General features: G+C 42.6%; 1 protein-coding gene and 1 pseudogene across 1 annotated transcript; one reads left to right on the top strand and one right to left on the bottom strand.

The window, feature by feature from the left end:
* Positions 1–435: 435 nt before the first annotated feature.
* On the bottom strand, positions 436–10,015 carry LOC118830567 (nuclear factor of activated T cells 2 interacting protein). The gene is made up of 9 exons (XM_036737432.1): positions 9,983–10,015; positions 9,630–9,893; positions 9,325–9,397; positions 3,187–3,289; positions 2,852–2,938; positions 2,526–2,712; positions 2,193–2,337; positions 1,974–2,092; positions 436–1,080 (listed from the first exon to the last, which is right to left on the bottom strand). The coding sequence occupies exons 1-9, from the start codon at positions 9,992–9,994 to the stop codon at positions 922–924; spliced, it is 1,149 nt and encodes a 382-aa protein (XP_036593327.1). The 5' UTR covers positions 9,995–10,015; the 3' UTR covers positions 436–921.
* LOC118831065 lies at positions 4,145–5,665 on the top strand (annotated as a pseudogene).
* Positions 10,016–20,748: the final 10,733 nt, after the last annotated feature.

The following is a 20,748-nucleotide window of genomic DNA, read 5'->3' as shown; positions in this document are numbered from 1 at the left end:
TCAGGAATTGTACATTGTGGAATTGTACCCAAACCAATAAAACCATAGTTGTTGAAATAGTGATTAAAGTGAATGTCACTTCCCACTAAATTCTGAGCTTTATGAGGGCACGAACCATGTCTTATCTTTATATTCCTCTACCCTGATCACCACCAGTGCCCACCACAATACTGAAAAGAGAGCTGAGGTGTGCTGAAGAGTCACAGGGGTGGGGATGGGAGAGGTGTCATAAGCAACAGGATGACCCTCCCACCACCGAAAAACTGTATTCAGCAAGCCAACTCAACTCCATCCAGGAACTTGAATGCAATCCCCACCTAGCCCTAAATATCATTAAACCCACGACCTAGCCAAGCCATCAGGCTTTGACTCTCCCTGTTCCCCATCCCATCAATGAGGCAAAAACCTTGAAGGAATTTGAGTTCAAACCCAGGATCCAAACTACATCATTTTATTTTAACTCCAGTTATAAAAACGACTGGTTTCGTGAAAAGATATTGGGAAATGAGAGGTCTGCAATTTATCTTCACAGCCCAAAATCCAAAAGAATCAGTGCAAGGAGATAGAGGTCAAAGGACACATTTACATATATACAGAGTAACTGGGACTCAATAAACCCTTCAGCTGGCAGGAGGGGACTAGGATGCCCTCATAGAAACCGACAAGAGCAAATGCTAGAGCAGCCGTTCCACACCCAGGACACCCATGAAAGAAGGGCAAGGGGTAAGTGACGACAAGGGAAAAGGAGGGGGAAAGGGAAAGTCTTCCTCAGATCTAGCTTCAGGGCAACTGGAAGAGGGGAGAGAAGATGGGAAAGGAAGGCCAGAAGGGCAGGCATTCTCCTTCCATTTTTGAGGAGCCCCAGCTTTGCATCTCACTGCGTGAAGGCAGGGGAGGAGGTAGAAGGCTGAACACTGCACTTCAACCCCTAACTTCAATGAGGTCCTCTTGTTCCATGCCTAACTCTGCTGGGGTGCCTTGGCCTGAAAGCTTCTCACCATCAAAAAAGAAAGAGAGCTTATGTCCTTTGAGTCCCATGGCCTCTGCATAGTGAGACATCAGTGTTCTAAGCGGAGCACCCTAAAGGAAGAAAGTATCATAAGCCAGAAAGGAAGGATTGTGGGAATTTGCGCAGAGAGGTGATACAGAATTTCTCAAGGGAATGGAATAACAATAAATGTCACTGACATACGAAAGAGGTCTTGAACAAAATACTTTCCCTCTCTGGGCCTCAGTTTCCTCCTCTGTAATGAAGGGTATTAGCTATAACCCTGAATAAAACTTATTTTAACAGCAACGTTATTAAATAAAAAACATGCCAAATTTCCATGCATCAACTTATCTCAGTATACAAGAGACAACCCCCAAAGTAACTTTTACGGAAAATGTTTAGGTGGAGCAAATATAGCACAAGTTACCAGATTAGCAGATAGATTTAATATAATACTAATCAAAATACCTCTAGGTTATTTCATAGATTAGATCAGAAGAAAATTTATATGGTAAAATGAACAGATTAAGAATAGCCAGGATTATGGTAAAGAAAACTGATGACAGGAAATTAGCACTACCAGATCTCCAACTGTAAATAAGTAACTTGCAAAACTGGAACTGGGGAAAAAAAATAGACCAAAAGATCAGAATAAAGAACCTAACACACATAGGTTTTTGAAAACGAGAGGATTAAATTAGCTAACCTCTAAGCTTTCTTACAGTTTCAACCTTCTATGATTAGGTAAAGTAGAGGGCCCTGAAGGCAGAGGAGAGGAAGGCAAGGTTATCAGCCAAAGAAAAACTCTTCCTTTTCTTAAAACAAAATCAAAGTTGAAAAGGACAAAGTAAAGAGGACCCAAGAGACAGCTTCTGGGTGCCTTTATCAGAAAGAATTCAGGCTTAGAGTAGTAGATATCAATAAAGATGCTGAGTGGATGGGAAGGAAGATTTCCATTCCCAGGGCGCCATTCCCCACTTACCCGGGGCACAGTGACCTCCAGAACCTGGTGCTTCTCTTGTCCCTGAACCCTGAGCCGAAGTTCCTCACCCGATCCTGACTCTTTTGAAGGCTCAGGAGTACTGGACAGGACCACACAATCTTATAAGGGAGAGGGAAGGAAGTAGAGGGATTTAGCAAGCAGCTTGGGTTTCTTCCACAGGCTTCACTGTGATTCAGCCCCATGGCCCCCTCCACTCACCAATGATGTCAGCCACTCCAATCTTTAGAGAGCTGAGGGTGGCACTAGGGGAAAGTTCTACTTCTCGGAACAGCAGAAGAATTCGGGCAGGGGGCACTCCTAGGCGAGATGCCATGTGATCCACAACGATCTGCAAGGGCTCAGCCTGGAGAAAAAAAAAAGAGGAAAGTATAGGAAATGCTTTCATGCCCAACCTCAGCACAATCCATCCAGAATTCATATCTAACTGACCAACCTTCCTGTCCCCTGAACTGAAGACCAAGGAAATCAGGCCAGCTGCTTGGTCCCACATTTCCCCAAATTAATCCATTATAATTGTTCCCAAGTTCTCACCGTACTGAGAGGTAATCTGACAAGGTCTGCCCGGCATCTGACTTTAAGAGTTAAGAGTCGGGGGCTCTCCCTAACATTGGTCTCCTCCACCAAGATCACTTCATCATCAGAGTTCTCAGGAACATGGTCTTTGGGTGACAGTGGGCTCAGGTAAGATCGGAGACCCCGCAAGCGCTTATTCACCTCCCTGAAGGGTCAGAAAAAGGAGTCAAGGACTCACCCACCCACTCATCAAGCACCAACTACTCTCAATTCAGCAAATCCTAATAAGTCCTCCGAAACAGCTGACATCCAACCCCTACTACCAATGGAGAGAGAAACTTCACCTTATTTTTCCAAGGGCTCTTGATGGTTTCCTGGATGGCCCACGGCGCCTGGGAGGGGGAGAAGGAGAAGAGGAACTGTCCCGGACCCTGAAGAGAAAATACACAAAATAAAATGGGTAGTAGACCCCAGAGCAGTCAATGATAAAGAGAAACAGAGGTCCCAGTTGTCTTTGGATCCTGGTGCCCAGGTCTGGTCTTAAAAATTTTCCCAAACTCAGATATCCCATTATTACCTTCTATACTTCCACCCCTCCCTAGGTCCCAAGGCAACCTGCCAACCACTGGTTGTCAGCATCAAACACTTTCCTGCTCTCAGAAGTATTCTGTGTACTCACAAAAAATGGTTCTCTTCTTCATTAGCCTTTTGATTCTTTTCTGAAGAAGAAACTGGCAAAACGAGGGCCTCAGAAAGGGATCTCTCAGAATCCAAATCCAGAGCTAGGAGAAAAGGAAAAGTAACAAGGAACGGGAAGCCACAGGTAAGAGGCAGCAACAGACATAAAACTTGGAGAGAAACAAAGGCTTCCAGACGGGCCCAAAGCAATGAGATCCCCTGCTGCTTCCAGCAACTGAAGGCTGCTTCAAGCACACCCCTCCTGACAGTCGTCCTGACTCAACATCTTGGTTTTTAACCACTTCTCTCGACTACAAAGCATGCTCCGACTCTGCCTGTCTGCATTCTTCTGCACTCTTAGCCAATTTGGACTTCCTATGACAAATTACAAGATGTGCTCATTGCTCTCCCTTCTACTCCTACTTCTCTTATACCCCAAATATGTCTTATTCATGTGAAATATGATTACAATGAACACCAATTGGCAGCCTAAGAGTTGTGTGTAGGAGCTGTACCACCTAATTTGCCTTTGAGGGTCCAGGGGCAGATTATACAATTCTATGTTAAAATAAAGCTGAAAAGTTAGGGAGCTGGACTATTAGTGGGGCTATGAATTTGTCTGACAATTCTAGAAAGCAATTTGGAATTATATTTTCTAAATCACTAAAATTATTCTTTTTAAATGACTAAAATGTCCACACCCTTTAACCCAGAGTTCAGCATAATCCCAAAGAAGTCACACAGACATGTCCCACATACATCAAAATACTGATCATAGCACTCTTTGTGGCAGCAAAGAAGTGGAAATTAAAGAGATATTCACGTAGTACACGAATGCAATGGAGTATTGCTACACCATGAGGAAAAATGAAGATGAAGAATTCTGAGAAGCATGGGAAGAACTCACACAGAATGAAGCAAAACCAGGAACAATATAAATGATTAGGATAGCAGAACACATGGTGCTTACCAGTTTTGTATTCGCACCGTTTCAGCCTTCTCAGAACCAATTCGAGGCTGTGTAAGGGTAAGATTAGAGAGATCAAGGCAGGCTGTACTGGTTTCATCATGAAGAGAGCCACCCCGTACAGATTTCTGAAAGGGTAGATACCTAGATTGTTTAGAGGATTTTGGATATGGAAGTGCCTTTCCAGAAATACACATGGCCCAATACCCATTGGATATAGAAAGAAAGAAAAAAAATCCAACGCCCTGGCCATTCTAGTGGATGTAGAGAGGAAAGTTAATTATGATACAACTTCTCAACAGACAATTAAAAGACATTTGTAGCAAGTATAACAACCTGGCTCCCAAAGAAGTTGTGAATGCAGATGACCCAGATCAGCAAAGACATGAACTATTATTAAAGAGGTAACAGAAGAAATGGGCAGCCTGGAGAGATCTGGGTCTCAGAAGATATGCCAATTCAAGCAGCAGATAAACTAGCCCCAGCTCAGTACATGAGGTACTACATACTGGCTCAGCAAGAAGTGGCTTTCAACTTCAGAGCTAAACAAAAAATTATACAGATGGTGGAATTGCAAAAAAGATCCAATGGAACCTCCAAGATTCAAAATAAGAAAATTCCTGACTGATCTCCTCCTCCTGCAGCTGTCATACATTCTCTTAGACAAAAAAATGGCTGTAAAGAAACAGAAGTGGAAAATTTCTCCCTGTATTTAAAACCAGAAAATGCAAAGGGTTACAACATTCCATCAGACAAACGTCTGGCTGCTGATGGGGAGAGGACTGCAGACGGCTCATACTAATGAAACATTTGCCAAGGTTGCTGAAGCTCTCTACATTGCTGACAGAAAGGCTCATTCATGAAGCAGTGGAGATCCAAGGGCAAGTGGAGAAAAAGATGCTATAAAAGGAAAAGGAGAAACATGAAGTTTCAAGAATTGGCTCAGAAAGCTACACAGAGAAGAACAGAGGGCGGGAAAGCTCAGGAACAAGGTGAAATGGGAAAAGACAGATATGATAGCAATCTTTCCAAGGCAGCTCCTAATAAGAGACCAAAACCACAGAGAAGTGAGATTTGAGATATCAGTGAAGTCACTGCTTTTGGACTTCCAATGGAGCTCAGTAGGATCAGAGGCTCTTCAACCAGACCAAGTGTATGAGCCAGTAATTTTGCTGGTGGAGAAGATGTAATTCATAACATTTATGATCAAGCATGAAGAAATGGCAAGGATGTATGGCCTGAAATATCTAGAGTTGGAAAAATCTGGACAAAGTTATGTATAGTAAGGCCTGAATAAAGACCTACAGAATTATACCCAATAAGGAGTTTTCTGGCTCAGATTGTAGATATCAAAGCTGAGAAGGATTAGTTCAATTTGAGGAACCTCCCTTTGATCTGGACAAGTTCTTGAAAGAAGCCAAATAGCAAGGAAGATCTAAAACAACATCAAGTAACAACTGCCCTAAGGAACATGAACATGAAGGCAAGAAGAGGAATCCCAGAACACCAATGAGCCTCCTAAATGGGATACATGACTATTTAAATAAGCTTGGCTGTTAATAACTACTGTCTTGAGTAAAGTTCAATAAAAGATACACTGAGTCACAATCTCTCCAAGCAAGATAACAGTTTATAAATATGGTGCCAAACCTAATAATAAAGGAGTCAATGCCCTGCATTGGTTTCTAGCTAAAGACAAAGAATTGGAGATGCAACTCCTTTTCACAAGCATAGAACAAAGAACAGAGTAGCTGAGGAAATTATATCATTGGCTATGGAGTTGGCAACATCATGACAGTAAGATATCACGATTGGTTATATTAAGGAAAGTGGGCTTACATACACATACACACACACACACACACACACACACACACACACACACACACGGGAATCAGGGCCACCCCTGTCTTGAAAGAATGTTTCATGAATTTATGGGACCCAGCTGTATCCTTATGCCACTAATAATGGACTGGGAGGAGCAGACTCACAGCTACCTGAGAATGAGATAAGGCCACTTTTAGGTGGATAAGGATGAGACTAAGATGGGGCCAGGTCAGTTTGAATGCTTTCAAGGACAGCATACAAATGTCCTTGGTGTTCGCAGGAGCCGAAATTATGAGGGAAAACAAGTTTCCTTGGCACAAAGTGCTGAAATAACAACTCCCTTAGAATTAGAATGTGTCATGAAAATTGAATCTCTAAATGTAGCTCCCAGTTTTTCTTTAATTAATAGTGATTTGGGAAAGCTTAAACCTCTGCATCTAACTTCAGAGAAGGAGGCTGAACTTTTGAACTCATGAGCTTTTATACGAAAGAGAGAAAAGAAATTAGGCTGTTATATGAAATACAGACTAAAGTTACAGAACAGGATCAATTACAGAATGAAATCAAATGTAAAAAAAATATAAAATCAATGCTTGTTTCTTTCACTACCTCCAAGTAGAAAACAAGAGATGAAAAATGCCTAATTTCTTGACTAATGTGGTTGTATTGATGACCCAGAGTTCATCCAATTGTGTATATTAGACAACACAACACAAACGGACATTTCAAGTGAGTCCAGAATTGAACAGGGGGAGAATGGCTTGGATTTGCCAGCCATGAAAAAGCTTTAATATCCCTACCCTCAAAAGATGAAAATTTACCACCATTAGTAATATTCAAAAGATGATACCACAGACTCTGAAGGCAATCCCCAAAGAGTAACATCAAGCAGTCACTCCACACGCACAATCTCTGTGACCATGTCTCCTCAATTTTCACCTGGCTGTTTTCTGTCCTGCTGCTGCTCTACCACCCTCCACACCAGACCTCCAGAGACAAGCCTGGGAGGAGCTACTCTAAACTCTCTGGGGTCATGCATTCTTAGACTGTACCATTAGATTATAAGTTCCTAGAGGGGTTCCTTAGCTTCTTTTTGTATCCGCAGGACCTGGCATGTAGTAGGCACTTAACACTTATTGAACGACTGATTCTCATTTTCACCCTAGTCATTTTCTGGCCAGTAATTAAGTCAACCCTACCACTGAAATGGCATGTTAGTGGATAGCCACTCACTATCCCTGTGACTTCCCATCCTTTCTTCACTATCAGTCCCCTAGGTGAGTCTCCTTCTGCTGGAATGTAAGTTCCTTAAGAGAAATCATGTCTTTTTTCTGTCTCCAGCATAGGTTAGTGGATAGAGCCAGCCTCAAAGCCAGAAAGACCTTGGGTTCGAGGCCCACCTCTCTGATGCTGTGCTGGAGTCATTTAACTGCCAGTGCTCTAGATTACTCCCTAAAACTATAAATTGTTGTACAAGTGCTGATCTGTATTGGGAGAGGGAGTTGCCTTACCTGGGAGTTCCCTACACTAATGAAGTCACAGATCCAATCCCTATCCTTTCGCCTGAGTCCAGGGCTAATAAACATGCATATTGAGTATTTATTTCAATCAGTTGCCAAATCTAGTCGTTTCTGTCTACATATCTCTTGCACATGTCCCCTTCTGTCCACTTAGAAAGATCCCACAATAGTTCAGGACAATTGCAATCATCTCCTATGTGGTCTCCCTACTTCAAGTCTCTCCCCACAGTTGCCAAAGTAATTTTCCTAAGTGGCCATGTCACTTCTCTAACTCAATAAACTCAAGTAGTTCCCTGTCACCTCTAAGATCAAATATAAATTCCTATGTTTGGCATTTAATGCTTTTTGTAACCTGGCTCACATACTTGCTCAGCCTCATTACACATTACTAACCCTCATATTCTCTCTACCAGCCTTTTCAGTATTCCTTATACAAGACATTCCATCTCCAGATTCTAGACCTTCACCATGGAAAATTCAAACCCTCCTTATTTCTGCCTCTTAAAATCCCTAGTTTCTTTCAAAACTCAGCTCATGGGCCACCTTCTACATTAACCCATTCCCGATTCTCCTCAACTGTTAATGCTTACTGAGTATCTATTTTATGCATATTCTATATGTGTTGTCTTTTCCTGTAGAATCCAAAATCCTTGAGGGAACTATTTAACTTTAGTCTTTGTATCCTAACACTTAGCACAGTCTGCCACATACTTACTGATTAATTTATCTACCCTTGGACTAAGTATATGGTCTCCCAACTACACACAGATGTGGATGTATGAGCTCAGATATATTTGTTAAATAATCAATTTCATTATATTTTTGTGTGTTTAGAAAAATATAGCTATCTACAGATCAAGATCCACCGCTCCCTCTTAAAAGAAAATGCTCAGGTACCGTTTCTTTCTCTCTTGTCCTAACCTCTCACCCCTCTCAGGGACAACTCTGCCTATTAAAACAATAAACTCCAGAGAGAATGCCCCATCCAAGATACACTAGTGCACTGTTTGGTGGAGCTGTGAATTGGTTCAGCCATTCTGGAAAGCAATTTAGAATTAAGCCCAAAAAATCATCAAACTGTACATACCCTTTGACTCAGGTATGACATTAATAGGCTTCAGAGAAAAGGATCTATATTTACAAAAATTTCTATAGCATTTTTCTTGGCAGTCCAAAATTGGAAATTTAAGTGCCTAATTAGGGAATGGCTAAGTGATTTGTGGGCACATGACATGTAAATATTAATGCAATATTAGAAGCAATGGACAATCTTAGATTGGGAAGACCTTTCGAAACACCGATAAAGAACTTTCTAAATGCAGAGACATACATTTGAGACATAACTAATGAGGGACTTTGTTTTGCCAGACTATAGAAATTACGTATGGAGGGATTTTTTGTTTGCTTTAATTCACTCAAGAGGAAGGGAAGGTAATGGAAGCAGCAGGTTAATTTTTTTAAGTTACTGATTACTTGAAAAATAAAAATCATGAACTAAACATGGCATCCTATCATAAGTTAGTCCCTAAGCATTTGTTAAGAGCCTGCTATATGCTTGGCACTGTGAAAAGCACTGCGGATACAAAAAGAGGCAAAAGAGTCCCTGCCCTCAAGGAGCTTATGATCTAATGGGAAGAGAGAACAAATATGTATGAATAAGCTCCATACAGAAGGGATGAATAATAATTATCAGAGAGAAGGCATAAAATTAAGAGGAGTTAGGAAAGGCCTCCCAGTTCTGTGGGGCACCCAGTGACCATTTGCTCGAGCTGCAGCTGGCCGGCCTGACCCGTTGGCCTCTACCTCCCCAGACCCTCCATCTCACCTTCCCTGCTAGGGCTTCCGGTGAACAGTGGCTGCCTAAGATCCTTGGGGAAGAAGCGGAGGCTGCTCTTCACCTACAGACCGGTACGGGTAGGGGGATGGGGTCGGTAATCTAGACTGAGGCACCCACCCATCGCCCACAGCATCCCCAAGGCCCCATTCCATCCGTTCCCATCCTATCCCTCCTCCCTCCGCTCCCACTGCCGTCCTCCCCTCCCTCCTCGCTCCACCCGGAGGGCTTCCCTTCCATACCTTCCTGAGGACCTGGTCCCCCCACCCTTCCCCCCAGCTCCCCAGGACCCCCACCTTGCCCGAATATACGGGGACCACGGGGGCCTCCCCTGCCCCCAGCAGAAGGCGCCGCCGCCGAGGGGCAGGGGGCCGCAGCCGCTCCGCCGCCCCGGCCTCTTCCTCCTCACTGTCACTGCTGTCGCTGCCCAGGACGCGGCAGGGACCTCCGCCACGTCCTTCACGTCTGGAACAGGCCGGGCCCTGCCCGCCCCTGGCACCGCTCGCGCCAACCTCCCCGTCGCTGCCGCTGTCGCTGACCAGGTCCACCACCTCGGAAACCTGCGGACATAGGAGAGACGATCTGACTGGGCCTCCGGCTTCGGCAGCCTCTAGCTCGCCCCCTCCATGGTCCCACGACCCTAGCTCACCAACGCGGCCATCGCGCCCGACCCGGACCAATCAAATCTACAGGCCAATGGAGCCGCTAGTCAGCGCCGGGCCCGCCCCTCCCCATCTCTTCTGCTCCTCATTGGTCACGGTCTGCTCCCGTTGGATAACGTTCCCCACCCACCTCGGCTTTCCCTTGCCTCCACCGGCTTTGCGAACAAAGATTGGTCGAACTTCATTCCAGATACATCCGCCACCTTCTTTTCCCGCCTCCGCGACAGGCTCTGAGCTCGAGGATTGGCTCGACTGCCGCTCTTTCCTTTAAGCCTTCTTCCCGGTCTCCCAACAGGGCCTCTCCAGCGAATCATTCCCTTTCCAGTCTCCGGCCTCCTGGTGATTGGTTAAAGCGACAGCCCACGCCCACCCCCAACCCCACGCCCTAGGTCGGCCCGAGGCTTCCTGGGAATTGTAGTTCCTGAGCAAGACTGGGGTCGAAGGGTGGGGCGCTAAGCTCCGGCGTGGTCTGCGAAGTCAGGGCAGAATTCGCTAGGTTCTAGGGGTGACCTAGTGTGAATGAGCTTGACTCCTGCCTGTGGGGATGTTATCACACACACACGCACCCCTTACGTGGACCCAACACACAACAGAGTGTACATCACTTCGTAGAACCAATGAGATGATAAGTCAAGCGCTTTGCAAATTTTAAAGCTCTATAGAAATGCTCGTATTCTCTTTTTTTTTTTTAAACGTCTGTATCCCCAGAGCACAGCGTGGTGCCTGGCTCATACTAGATGCTTATTGATTGACCCCACACACATACCCAACACATCCTAAACAAACACCGTATACGCAACGTGGTATATCTTACGGTACCATCGCAAACAAAACGTACTTTTAGAGTACATACTACTACACACCTCGTATCAACACACACCCCTTTCAAACATACTGGCCATGCATCCTGAGACTTAATTGTTGTTGGTTCATTAGCGCTCTGCTTAGAGAACACTGACTGCCTTTTCACTCCTTCAGTAGCATAGACTAATTAGTTTAAGAGCTTTTAGATGGGGGATGTAGAGTCTTCCTTTCCTCTTTGATAGGGTCTCAAGGTTTCCTCTCTCTCTCTCTCTCTCTCTCTCACACACACACACACACACACACACGTTGACTATGCATTTTGTACTGCTTTGCTCCCCAGAGTATTTTGTGTTGATTGCGCCATACCAAAAATGTTAGTTGGGCTCTGCATGCACACATAATCGAACACGTGCCTATGAGGAACATACCCACCACCACAACAAGGGGACCCCAATGTTGACAGCTAAGGTTGTCAGACTAATCCCTTAACTGCGCCCTATAACCTCCCAGCAGGTGGGGCTATTTCTTTCTGAAAGAGAAACCCCAAAGTGTATCAGTGGCTATAGGCAGCCGCCCACACCCACACCCCCAAACACATCCCCGAAACTGGTTCTTTGAGTGGCCACTCCTTGGGTAGGTTTATGTTGTATTGTCACCGTGTCTAAATTTTTATATATATATCCCAACTCAGAGTTCTGCACACGGTTGGGATTTAACGTTTACTGAATTTACAGAAAAATTCAGTAGTATCTAGAAAACCTGGGTCAGATTCCCAGTTCTGTTGTTTACTGGCAGTATGACCTGGGACAAAGGGTTTTAGCGCTGTAATTGACGTCAAAGATTATCTACTTCAAAGCCCACATTTTACTGATCAAATGAGAATATACAGAAAGCACCTTACTGTGGTACTGAAAAAATCAGTTATTGCTAAGGAGACCCCTGAGAAAACCCCAGTTTGCATAATAAAGAATGGACTCAGACCTTTTGGCATTTAGCAAATATCCCTGGGCCTCAGTGACTCCACCAAGGAATGTCAATAGATAAGATTATCCCACTTAAGGATAACCAATAACCTGTCAATCTTTTGATTTGTCAGGACCTTTGTTCCTGTTCCCCGGACCACCCTGTGACCTGGCCTGTAAATTCCAAGAGATAATTAGCCACTGTACCCTGCATTTTCTATAAATACTATTTCTTCACCCCAATTCAGGGCCATTCTGATTTGGGTGGAACCCCGAATGGTCGCTGGCTAATAAATTCTCCATTTAAAACTTATACTCTGTGGCGTGTCTCACTCACTCTTGGTATAACATTACCACCGTTAAAGTCCTAAATAAATGCGTACCACTACTACCACTACCGCCACCACCACCGCCACCACCACCACCAATAACAGTAATAATAAGAACACTAATAATAGATATAGTTGCAGCCCTTGGAGTCAGGAATCAGGAAGACATGAGTTTAAATCCTGCCTCAGATGCTTACTAGCTGTGTGACCTCAGACAAGTCACAATCTCTTTCTGCCTCAGTTTCTTCATTTGAAAAATGAGTACAATAATAACAGGTCTCCCAGGGGTGTTGTGATGATAAATGGAATAATGTTTATAAAAAGCTTTGTGAACCTTAAAACATTATGTAAATGGCTGTTGCTGTATTGTTGTTCGGTCACATCCAGCTCTTTGTGACCTAGTGACCAAACTATCTATGGCATTTTCTTGGCAAAGATACTGAAGTGGTTTGCCATTTCTTTCTCCAGTGGATTAAGACAAACAGAGGTTAAATGACTTGCTCAGGGTCACATGCAAGTTCAGGCCCAGCACTCTAGCCATTGAACCACCTAGTCACTTTATATAAATGGTAGCTATTATTTTTCCTGGGAGTCTCAGATCTCATTTATGGAAACCCCAAACAGTTCTCATTCTCACTTAGTCTGGAGTCCTAATCCCCCCCAGAAGTTAGGGTTGGGATCAGATTTAGGGCAGTAACATTCTTTGTAATTCAATTAAGTACCCCAGAGAAAGAACTAATGGTGTCTCAATACAGATCAAATCATAGTTTTTATTTACTTTTATTTTTCTCTAGGTTTTTTTTGTCCATGTTTTCTTTTATAAGATGACTATTATGGGTATGTTTTGCATGACTACTGTGAACCATTTTTGAGTCCCCCATCACCTGAGAAAGGCCTAAAACCTAGGTTGGCCAATCAGAAGAAAGACATTTTGGCCCACTCTGAGCTTAACCTACCATAATGCTTTGAGTGCTCTGGCATAAGAGACATGCTTTGTTTTGCTCTTTGAGCAAACCCAAAATGCCCCTTCCTGTGTCAGCAACTACAAGGCCAGATGAAACTGCCCAGGAGCATTCTTCTGTTTATGACTACCAAAGACAAGGCTCCTTGAACCAGACACTATCTTGAATAATGGACTTTTCTTATCTTGGTACTTTATGGACACATGCTGCTATTATATATATCTCTATATCTAGATAGATAGATAGATAGATAGATAGATACCTGTACATGTAAAGTTCTGTTAATGATAAAAGAAACACAGACATCCTGGATCTATAATTTCAATTGACACCTTGACATTCTCTTATCTTATTATATTTACAAACTATCCTATTAAGAAATTTCTTTCTTTCTTATAGTATGATTGAATAAATATGGAGACTATAATTTTGGGTTGGCACAGGCATCCTCAAGTTGGGATTGCTCTAAGTGTATAAAGGGTCTCCTTCAGCTTGTTTATCTCTGAGTTCAGAATTATTTTCTGATTCCATCATTCATGATTCTCTGGCTTAATGAGAATAAATAAGCATGTTATAACATAGCACATGTATAGCCTGATTCTGTTTGTTCCTTGTTCAAATCTTTGGTAAGGTGAACCCCATTCTGTTTGTCCTTTGGACAAACCTACGGTTAAGAAGGACCCCATTCTGTTTGTTTGTTCTTAGAACAAATCTTTAGTTAAGGGGGAAACTGATTCTGTTTGTTTCTTTGGACCAAACCTTTGGTAAATGGTTGACACTGCACATGTATAACCTATATCAAACTGCTTGTCTTCTCAGTGAGGTGGGGTGGGGAGGGAGGAAGGGAGAGAATTTGAAACTCAAAGGTTTGAAAATAAATGTTAAAAATTGTTTTTTACATGTAACTGGGGGAAAAACTTGCTAGGTGATTCAGTGAAGTACCCCTATTTGTTCTCCTTGGACCATATTGAAAGCAGAACCCTCAGAGGGAAAGGGTTAAGGAGGGAACATCCTTTTCCTCTTCTTTGAGTATGGAGCCTATACAGAGAGGTGATCCTTTTGTTCTTCCCAGGATCTGACCTTGGTTTTCTTTCCTGGAAGACTTCTTCTAGGATGCACCTCCCAACATTAACATTTCTGTAGTTCCATTTGGTGGAAACCCTAAAAAATGAATTTTGTAACACTTTTATCTCATCGTAGAATTTTGCCTTTTGTTTTTTGAATACCATACATTGTAGGCAGAAAAGGCTAGGGATTCATCAGTAGTATATGATCTTTTCTCAGACATTGAACAGTAGTTTACCTCCACGTACAAACCATGCTGTTTACCCAAGGTAGCTAGGCGATGCAATTCTGGTGTTGGGCTTAGCATCAGAAAGACCTCAGTTAAAATATAGCCTTAGATACTTACTACCTGTGTGACCCTGGGCAAGCCTGCCTCATTTTTCTCATCTGTAAACCAACCTCCTAAGGTTGAAGTGAGGATAAAATGCAAAATGTTAACTCTATAAATGGTGGGGTGGGGAGTGGGGTCATCTCCAGCCATCCTGATCTATATCTTGCCCCTGGACCCAGATGGCTCCCAAGGAAAAAGTGAGGCTAGTGACTTTGTCCTCACTTAAATCCAATTAATTTGCAAGTCATGGCATCACCTTCCTGATGTCATGGTCCTCTTTGAGAACAAAGGACAAGCAACAATCTGTGAGTAGTCTGAGCTGCCCCACTGGGGACCCAACTTCCAGTTGAGTGACACAGCTCCTTCCTTCCTTCCTCCCTTTCTCCCTCCCTTTTTCCCTCCCTCCTTTCTTTCTCCCTCTCTCTCTGCCTCCCCTCCTTCCTCTCCCTGTGAGTGTTTTGCCCAAAAGAATTATGGCACATGAATGTCACAGAATATTACATAGAATACATAACATCACTGGGATACCTGAAATATCATCATCATGCTAATTAACTCAGTTTTGGATACTCAACACCTTCTCAACTCCCTCATCCTCCTTTCCCCTCTAGAGGGTGGAACATTTAACTCCTCCCAAAGCTTTCCTTTATAGAGAGCTTATATCAGCTTTCCAGGTCACTCTCCACTTACCATCAGCATCTCTGCCTGGTTTGGACTTCAAGGAACATCATGGGCCCCCACCTGGGGCCCCGGGTATCCCCTTCCATACCTTTAGCTCCCTCTTGGGTGCTGTGTAACCCCATTAGATTGCAAGTTCCTTCAGGGAAGGGACAATCTTTTTCTTAATTATATCCTCAGCACTTAGTATAGTTCCTGGCACATAGTAGGTGCTTAATAAGTATTTGTCAAAAAAATATACACAATGACTACAATAATGTCAACAGAAAGAACCACCCCAAAATCAAGTGAATGTTGCAAAAGTATAGAGAACAAGTATGGCTTGTGAGAAAAGATATGAGAAGGCACTCCCACTCCATTCCTTTGCAGAGGAGGCAGACAAGTCTACAAGTGTTGTACAATGCATGTATTTTCAGGCTTGGTTTTTTTTTTTTGTACTGATCAGATATGCTGATTTTTCCTATCTTTTCCTCTTTTTGTTTAAAAATTATTATTTGTTATATGGGATGGTTTTCTAGGAAGAAAGGGAGGCTAAGAAAAATGTAAGAAAAATAGAGTATATCAATAAAAAACTTATTTAAAAAATAAATGCTAGCTACTATTATTGCTGTATTATTATTATTTGGGCATGTGGCCTATTCTCCTAGTAGACTGTAACCTCCAAGAAGGTAGAGACCATCTCTGGTAGTCAATAGTGTCCTGGAGCCCATTGTTAGATGTTCAGTGGGAGCATTTATACCTTAGAAATGGGCCAACACTGCAAATCAGAGCTTAAAATTATTGTTTTGTTGATTGTCTAGACTGAATAAACTGATAGAGAAAATTTTAATAATGCAAATCAAATGTAAAAGTATGCAATAAATACATTGTTTTTCTGGAGAGCCAGTTGCTAAATATTTGCCAGCACATCCCTATATAATCCAACCAAAGATCACTAGATTAGAGTCAGAAGACCTGGGTTTGAGTCCTGTATTCAGCACTTAATTGTGCAAGTCACTTAATATTTCAGGGCTTCACTTTTCCTCCTCTATGAAGTAAGGATAATAATAGCCGTTCTAGCTACCTCACAGGGCTCTTGGGAAGAAAGGACTTTGCAAATTGTAAAGTTGGTATAAATGAGAGCTATTTCTACAAAGCAGACACTTGGTGAGGTTGAATTACTGGAACTCTTCTAGTATTTGCTATACCAATTGTTCATTGGCACTGAGAGTTCTTTCTGAAGTCATTATGTCAATGCTTAATCTCTCTTAATCCAGTCTCCTCCAACTCTCCCCCTCTTCACTGAAGTCAGGGTACCTATCTCATGCAATTTTGTTTCCTCAGTTCTATCCAATTAAATATTAAGTATTTACAAAATGCAAACCACCAAGCTGAATGCTTGGGACACAAATAACAATAATAACATTGACCCTGCTGCCCAAGAACTAACAACATAATATTATAGGGAGATATGAACATAAGAAGTATGATACAAAGTCAATGTGATAGGAGCAAAGGAGAAATCCAGACCAAAGAAAACTGGAGGGAGAACAATGAACTTTGAGCATTTTTAGGGCATTTTTTTTTGAGAGTAAAAGCTTCATTGAGGAGGTGACCCTTGAGCTAGACTTGAAAAGAAAATTAATTCCATAAGCAAGAGATGAAAATGGAATGCATTCCATTATAAAGAAGCATGAAGGGGCAGGAGGAGACTAGGGAACATCTAGGTAGTCCCATTCTGACTGTAACATAAGTCAAGTAGGGGAAGGGAATAAGCATGTGAATAGCTCCTACTATGTGCCAGGCACTGTACTAAGTGCCTTTTTTAAAAAATAATAATAATATCTCACTTGGTCAACATGAAGGAGAATGATATAAAATAAAGCTGGAGAGTCGGTTTCAAGCTAAATTGTGGAGGGCCTGAAATACCAAAATAAGAGGTTTATATTTTATTCTAGAGGCAATGAGTCACTCACCATCCAGCTACCAAATTGATATTAAGAAAGCACAGTTCTGACCATGCCGTTACCCCTCCTTGAGTAGCTTCTGGGGCTCTCAGTCTATCATCTCTAGAATTAAATTCAAATTCCTCTGTTGGACAATAAAGGACCATCCAATCTGGCTTTCCAGACTGATTTCACATTACTCCTCATCACAGATTCTATTTCGCCTATACATTCTATTACACATGAATCAACAGGAATTTTTTTTTAAACACCTACTATGTGTCAGGAACTGCACCAGGAACAGGAGATACAAAGACAAAAATCAGACAATCCCTGGTCTCAAGTTTACTTTCTAGTCCATCCTCCCTCCATTCCTTTGCATCTCATAGTTGGAATGTTCTCCCTCCTCTCCTCCATAACTTGAAATCCTAGTTCCCTTCAAGGTTCAATTCGAGTACTCCTAATTGAGATCTTTCTCCATCTCTCCCCTCCAGAAATTATTTCACATTTACTTTGTGTAAGAGTGAGTTCAAAGCCTGGGAAAGTTCTGGTAGCTACATATACCTAGTAAAGGTAAGACTATGGTTCAGCTAGAAGAAAATAATGCAACATGTTGTAAGGGCAAGTAAAATGGGACTTTTTGGTGTCTTTTGTTTTGGAGTGCTTCTCAGCATTAAGGCAATCAAGTGCCTTTGATTGAGTCTTGACTTTGTAGGAAAGCCCACATTCTTTTGCTAATTAGGTCACGAGAAATGTAAAGCTCTCTGATACTGAAAAAGTTTATATGTACTCTGAGGTTAGCATTTTGTTTGGGGTTCATTCATTGGGAGAGTGTTGGTGTGGAGACTCTGGGTAGCTGTTAAGCAGCCCCCTGGCTTTGAAAACCCAGATGTTGGTGCTTCTCTCTCTTGTAACTATGTATGTATAGCTTTGATCATACAGCTAGAAGCCTGTCTATTGATTTGTGTTATTTGCTCTGTCTATATTTTCTCTGTTTGTAATTTCTGTTTGTATTTGCTCTTTTTGACCCTGGAACTAAGTGAATGATATATGTATGTTTGATTAAAGAGAGATTGTAAACTCCTTAAAGTTGCTTTCCTTAGAAAAGCAGATCAAAGAACCTGTGCTAGCAGCCCTCCTGTGTGCTGGTGTTACTGGTCTTACACCTTCACAGCAGTTGCTAGCAGCATTGTTGTTATACTTGTCCCTTGAGTTGAGTTGTCTTCCAGTATTCTCCAACTCATTTGCAAAGGAAATAAAAAGAGCTTTTTAACTGAGCAACTGGGGGACACTAGAACCCAAATCTCAGCTTACTGAAACAGCAACTTCTACAGGGATGGTGACTAGGTGTCATTTCCCACAACATTCGGTCTGCATCTTTCCTTTTACCTTCATCACATTTTCCTCTGTATGTATATATATTAAACTACCAGAAATTAAACAGGAAGCCTTATGGGTGTGTCCTAATCTAAAGAAAGATCTCTGATAGATATGCAGGCTTCAGTGATCAGAAAATTCAGGTAAAAAAAATTAAGGCTGAAGGTACTAGTTAGATATGATGGGCTGTTATGTACACTGCAGAGCCAGAGGACTAGAGCAAAGAATATCTTTCTGGAAAGGAAAGCCCTGTCTAGTCACTGATTTGAAAGAAAAAGAAGGGGGCAGCTAGGTGACACAGTGGATAGAGCACCTGCCTTGAGTTCAAATGCAGCCTCAGACACTTACTAGTTGTGTGACCCTGGGCAAATCACTTAACCCGGATTGCCTCCAAAAAAAAGAAAGAAAGAAAGAAAGAAAGAAACAGAAGGATACCTTATGGGAGAAAAGCCAGAAAGGGGTTTTCCCTAGTCTGCATGTGTTAAGGATTTCTGCTCTCAGTTTGGGGCATGGAAAAGCCCAATAGTCCTCCTAGGAAGAATTACCACCCCCAGCTAAGAACAAAAGCTGGAGGCAGATATTCCACAGACTAACTGTCATTGGTATGGTGCAGTTAGGTGGCGCAGTGGGTGTGGAGTCAGGAAGACTTGAATTCAAATCCAGCCTCAAACTAACTGAGTGATTTTTAGCAGGTCACTTAACTTTGGTTATAAAATGGGTATAATAGCCTCTATTTCTCAGAATTGTTGTAAAGATAAAACGAGGTAACATGTGCAAAGCGCTTAGCACAGTGTGTGGCACATAAAGGTGCTATATAAATATTATTATTGTGAATGTTGTTGTTGTTATCCTTCAGGCATTTTTCGGTTCATGACCCCATTTGGGGTTTTCTTGCCAAAGATACTAGAGTCGTTTTCTATTTCCTTCTCCAGCTCATTTTTTAACAGATGAGGAAACAGAGGCAAACTGGGCTAAGTGACTTGCCCAGGGTCACACAGCCAGTCTAGATGTCTGAGGCCAGATCTGAACTCGTGAAGATGAGTCTTCCTGACTCCAGGCCCAGCACTCTATCCATTGGGCCACCTAGCTGCCCATAAAGAGATTATACTAGGTGTCAAAAGATAACAGCTACCAGGATATAGATTGGGTGATAAATTTGGAGAGGGTGAACCTCAAAGTAGGAGAGGTTTAGGAGTAATGGTAGTAGAGGGAGAGTCTGCAGTGGCAGTAGGGAGGGTTTGGGATATGAGTGAAAGTGCAAGCAGTACTTTAAAGGCTAGCCCAGGAGCAATCAAGAGAGAATCAGGTCTAAGTGAGGGCCAGATGATGGAAGGAGTTAAAAAAAAAAAAGGAAATAGCTTAAAATGAAAGCAAGTTTGCTAATTATGGAACAGGCAATCCAGAGAGCATAGTGAAACCTTGGTGGAGCAGGCAGCGTTGAAGGAGATGGATACAAGGGGGCTGGCAGCTGGGGATTAGCAATAAGGTTTGTACATTGGCAGCAAGAGGTTCAGAATCACTGGGATGGGGAGAATATGAAGGGGTAGGAATATGATAAGCATTGAGAAAAAAATCAGTTTTTGGAGAAGTCTACTAAGTGAAGTAGATGATTAGGCTGGTCAAAGCTATCCATTAAAGTCCAATTTGGCAGAGGGTGTTGGTGTGTTGTCCTATGAAGCCCTCAGAAGCAGGAGGTGATAATGCAGTGCTGAAGAAGGGAGTGGGGAAGGGTCTGGCCCCAGGGATGGACCCTGGAGTACTACAGAAGGTCCTGACTAGGGGAAGGCTGGGACTGATGCAGGATGCTATGAAAGGCTTTGGGGCAAAGATTAAGGCCCAGCTGAAGCAAAGCACTGTTGGGTAGGCCCTAGGAGGAAGAATTTGTGGACGAGAGTCAGGCATCCAGATAGGGGCTGGTACAAGAGGCTAGGGGAAGTCCTGGGGCAAAGACTGAAGCCTTGATGGGCAAGGTTCTTGGAAGGCCTTTCTTTCCTATACGTGCCCATTCATTCTAAAGATATGTGTATGTATATATGTGTGTATATACATACATATATGTGTATGTATATGTGTATATATATATATCTATATGTATTTGTGGGAGAGTATATCCTGAGTTTATAGGGCAAATACTGTTATTTTTCTTATTATGCTGTTAAATGCCTTCACTTTGAACTAACTGTCCTGTGGCTAACTGATAAAAAGGGAAACATGTTGGTGAAGGCTATGAACAGTTTTTGTTATATGGAGCCACACTCTTATCTAGGGAGGGCAGTCAGGTTTACGAGATCCACCTGTAAGTTTCAGGGGATAGTACCCA

Source organism: Trichosurus vulpecula, chromosome 9 (assembly GCF_011100635.1).
Source record: "Trichosurus vulpecula isolate mTriVul1 chromosome 9, mTriVul1.pri, whole genome shotgun sequence".
Classification (NCBI taxonomy): domain Eukaryota; kingdom Metazoa; phylum Chordata; class Mammalia; order Diprotodontia; family Phalangeridae; genus Trichosurus; species Trichosurus vulpecula.
This window is presented reverse-complemented; position numbering and strand designations above follow the sequence as displayed.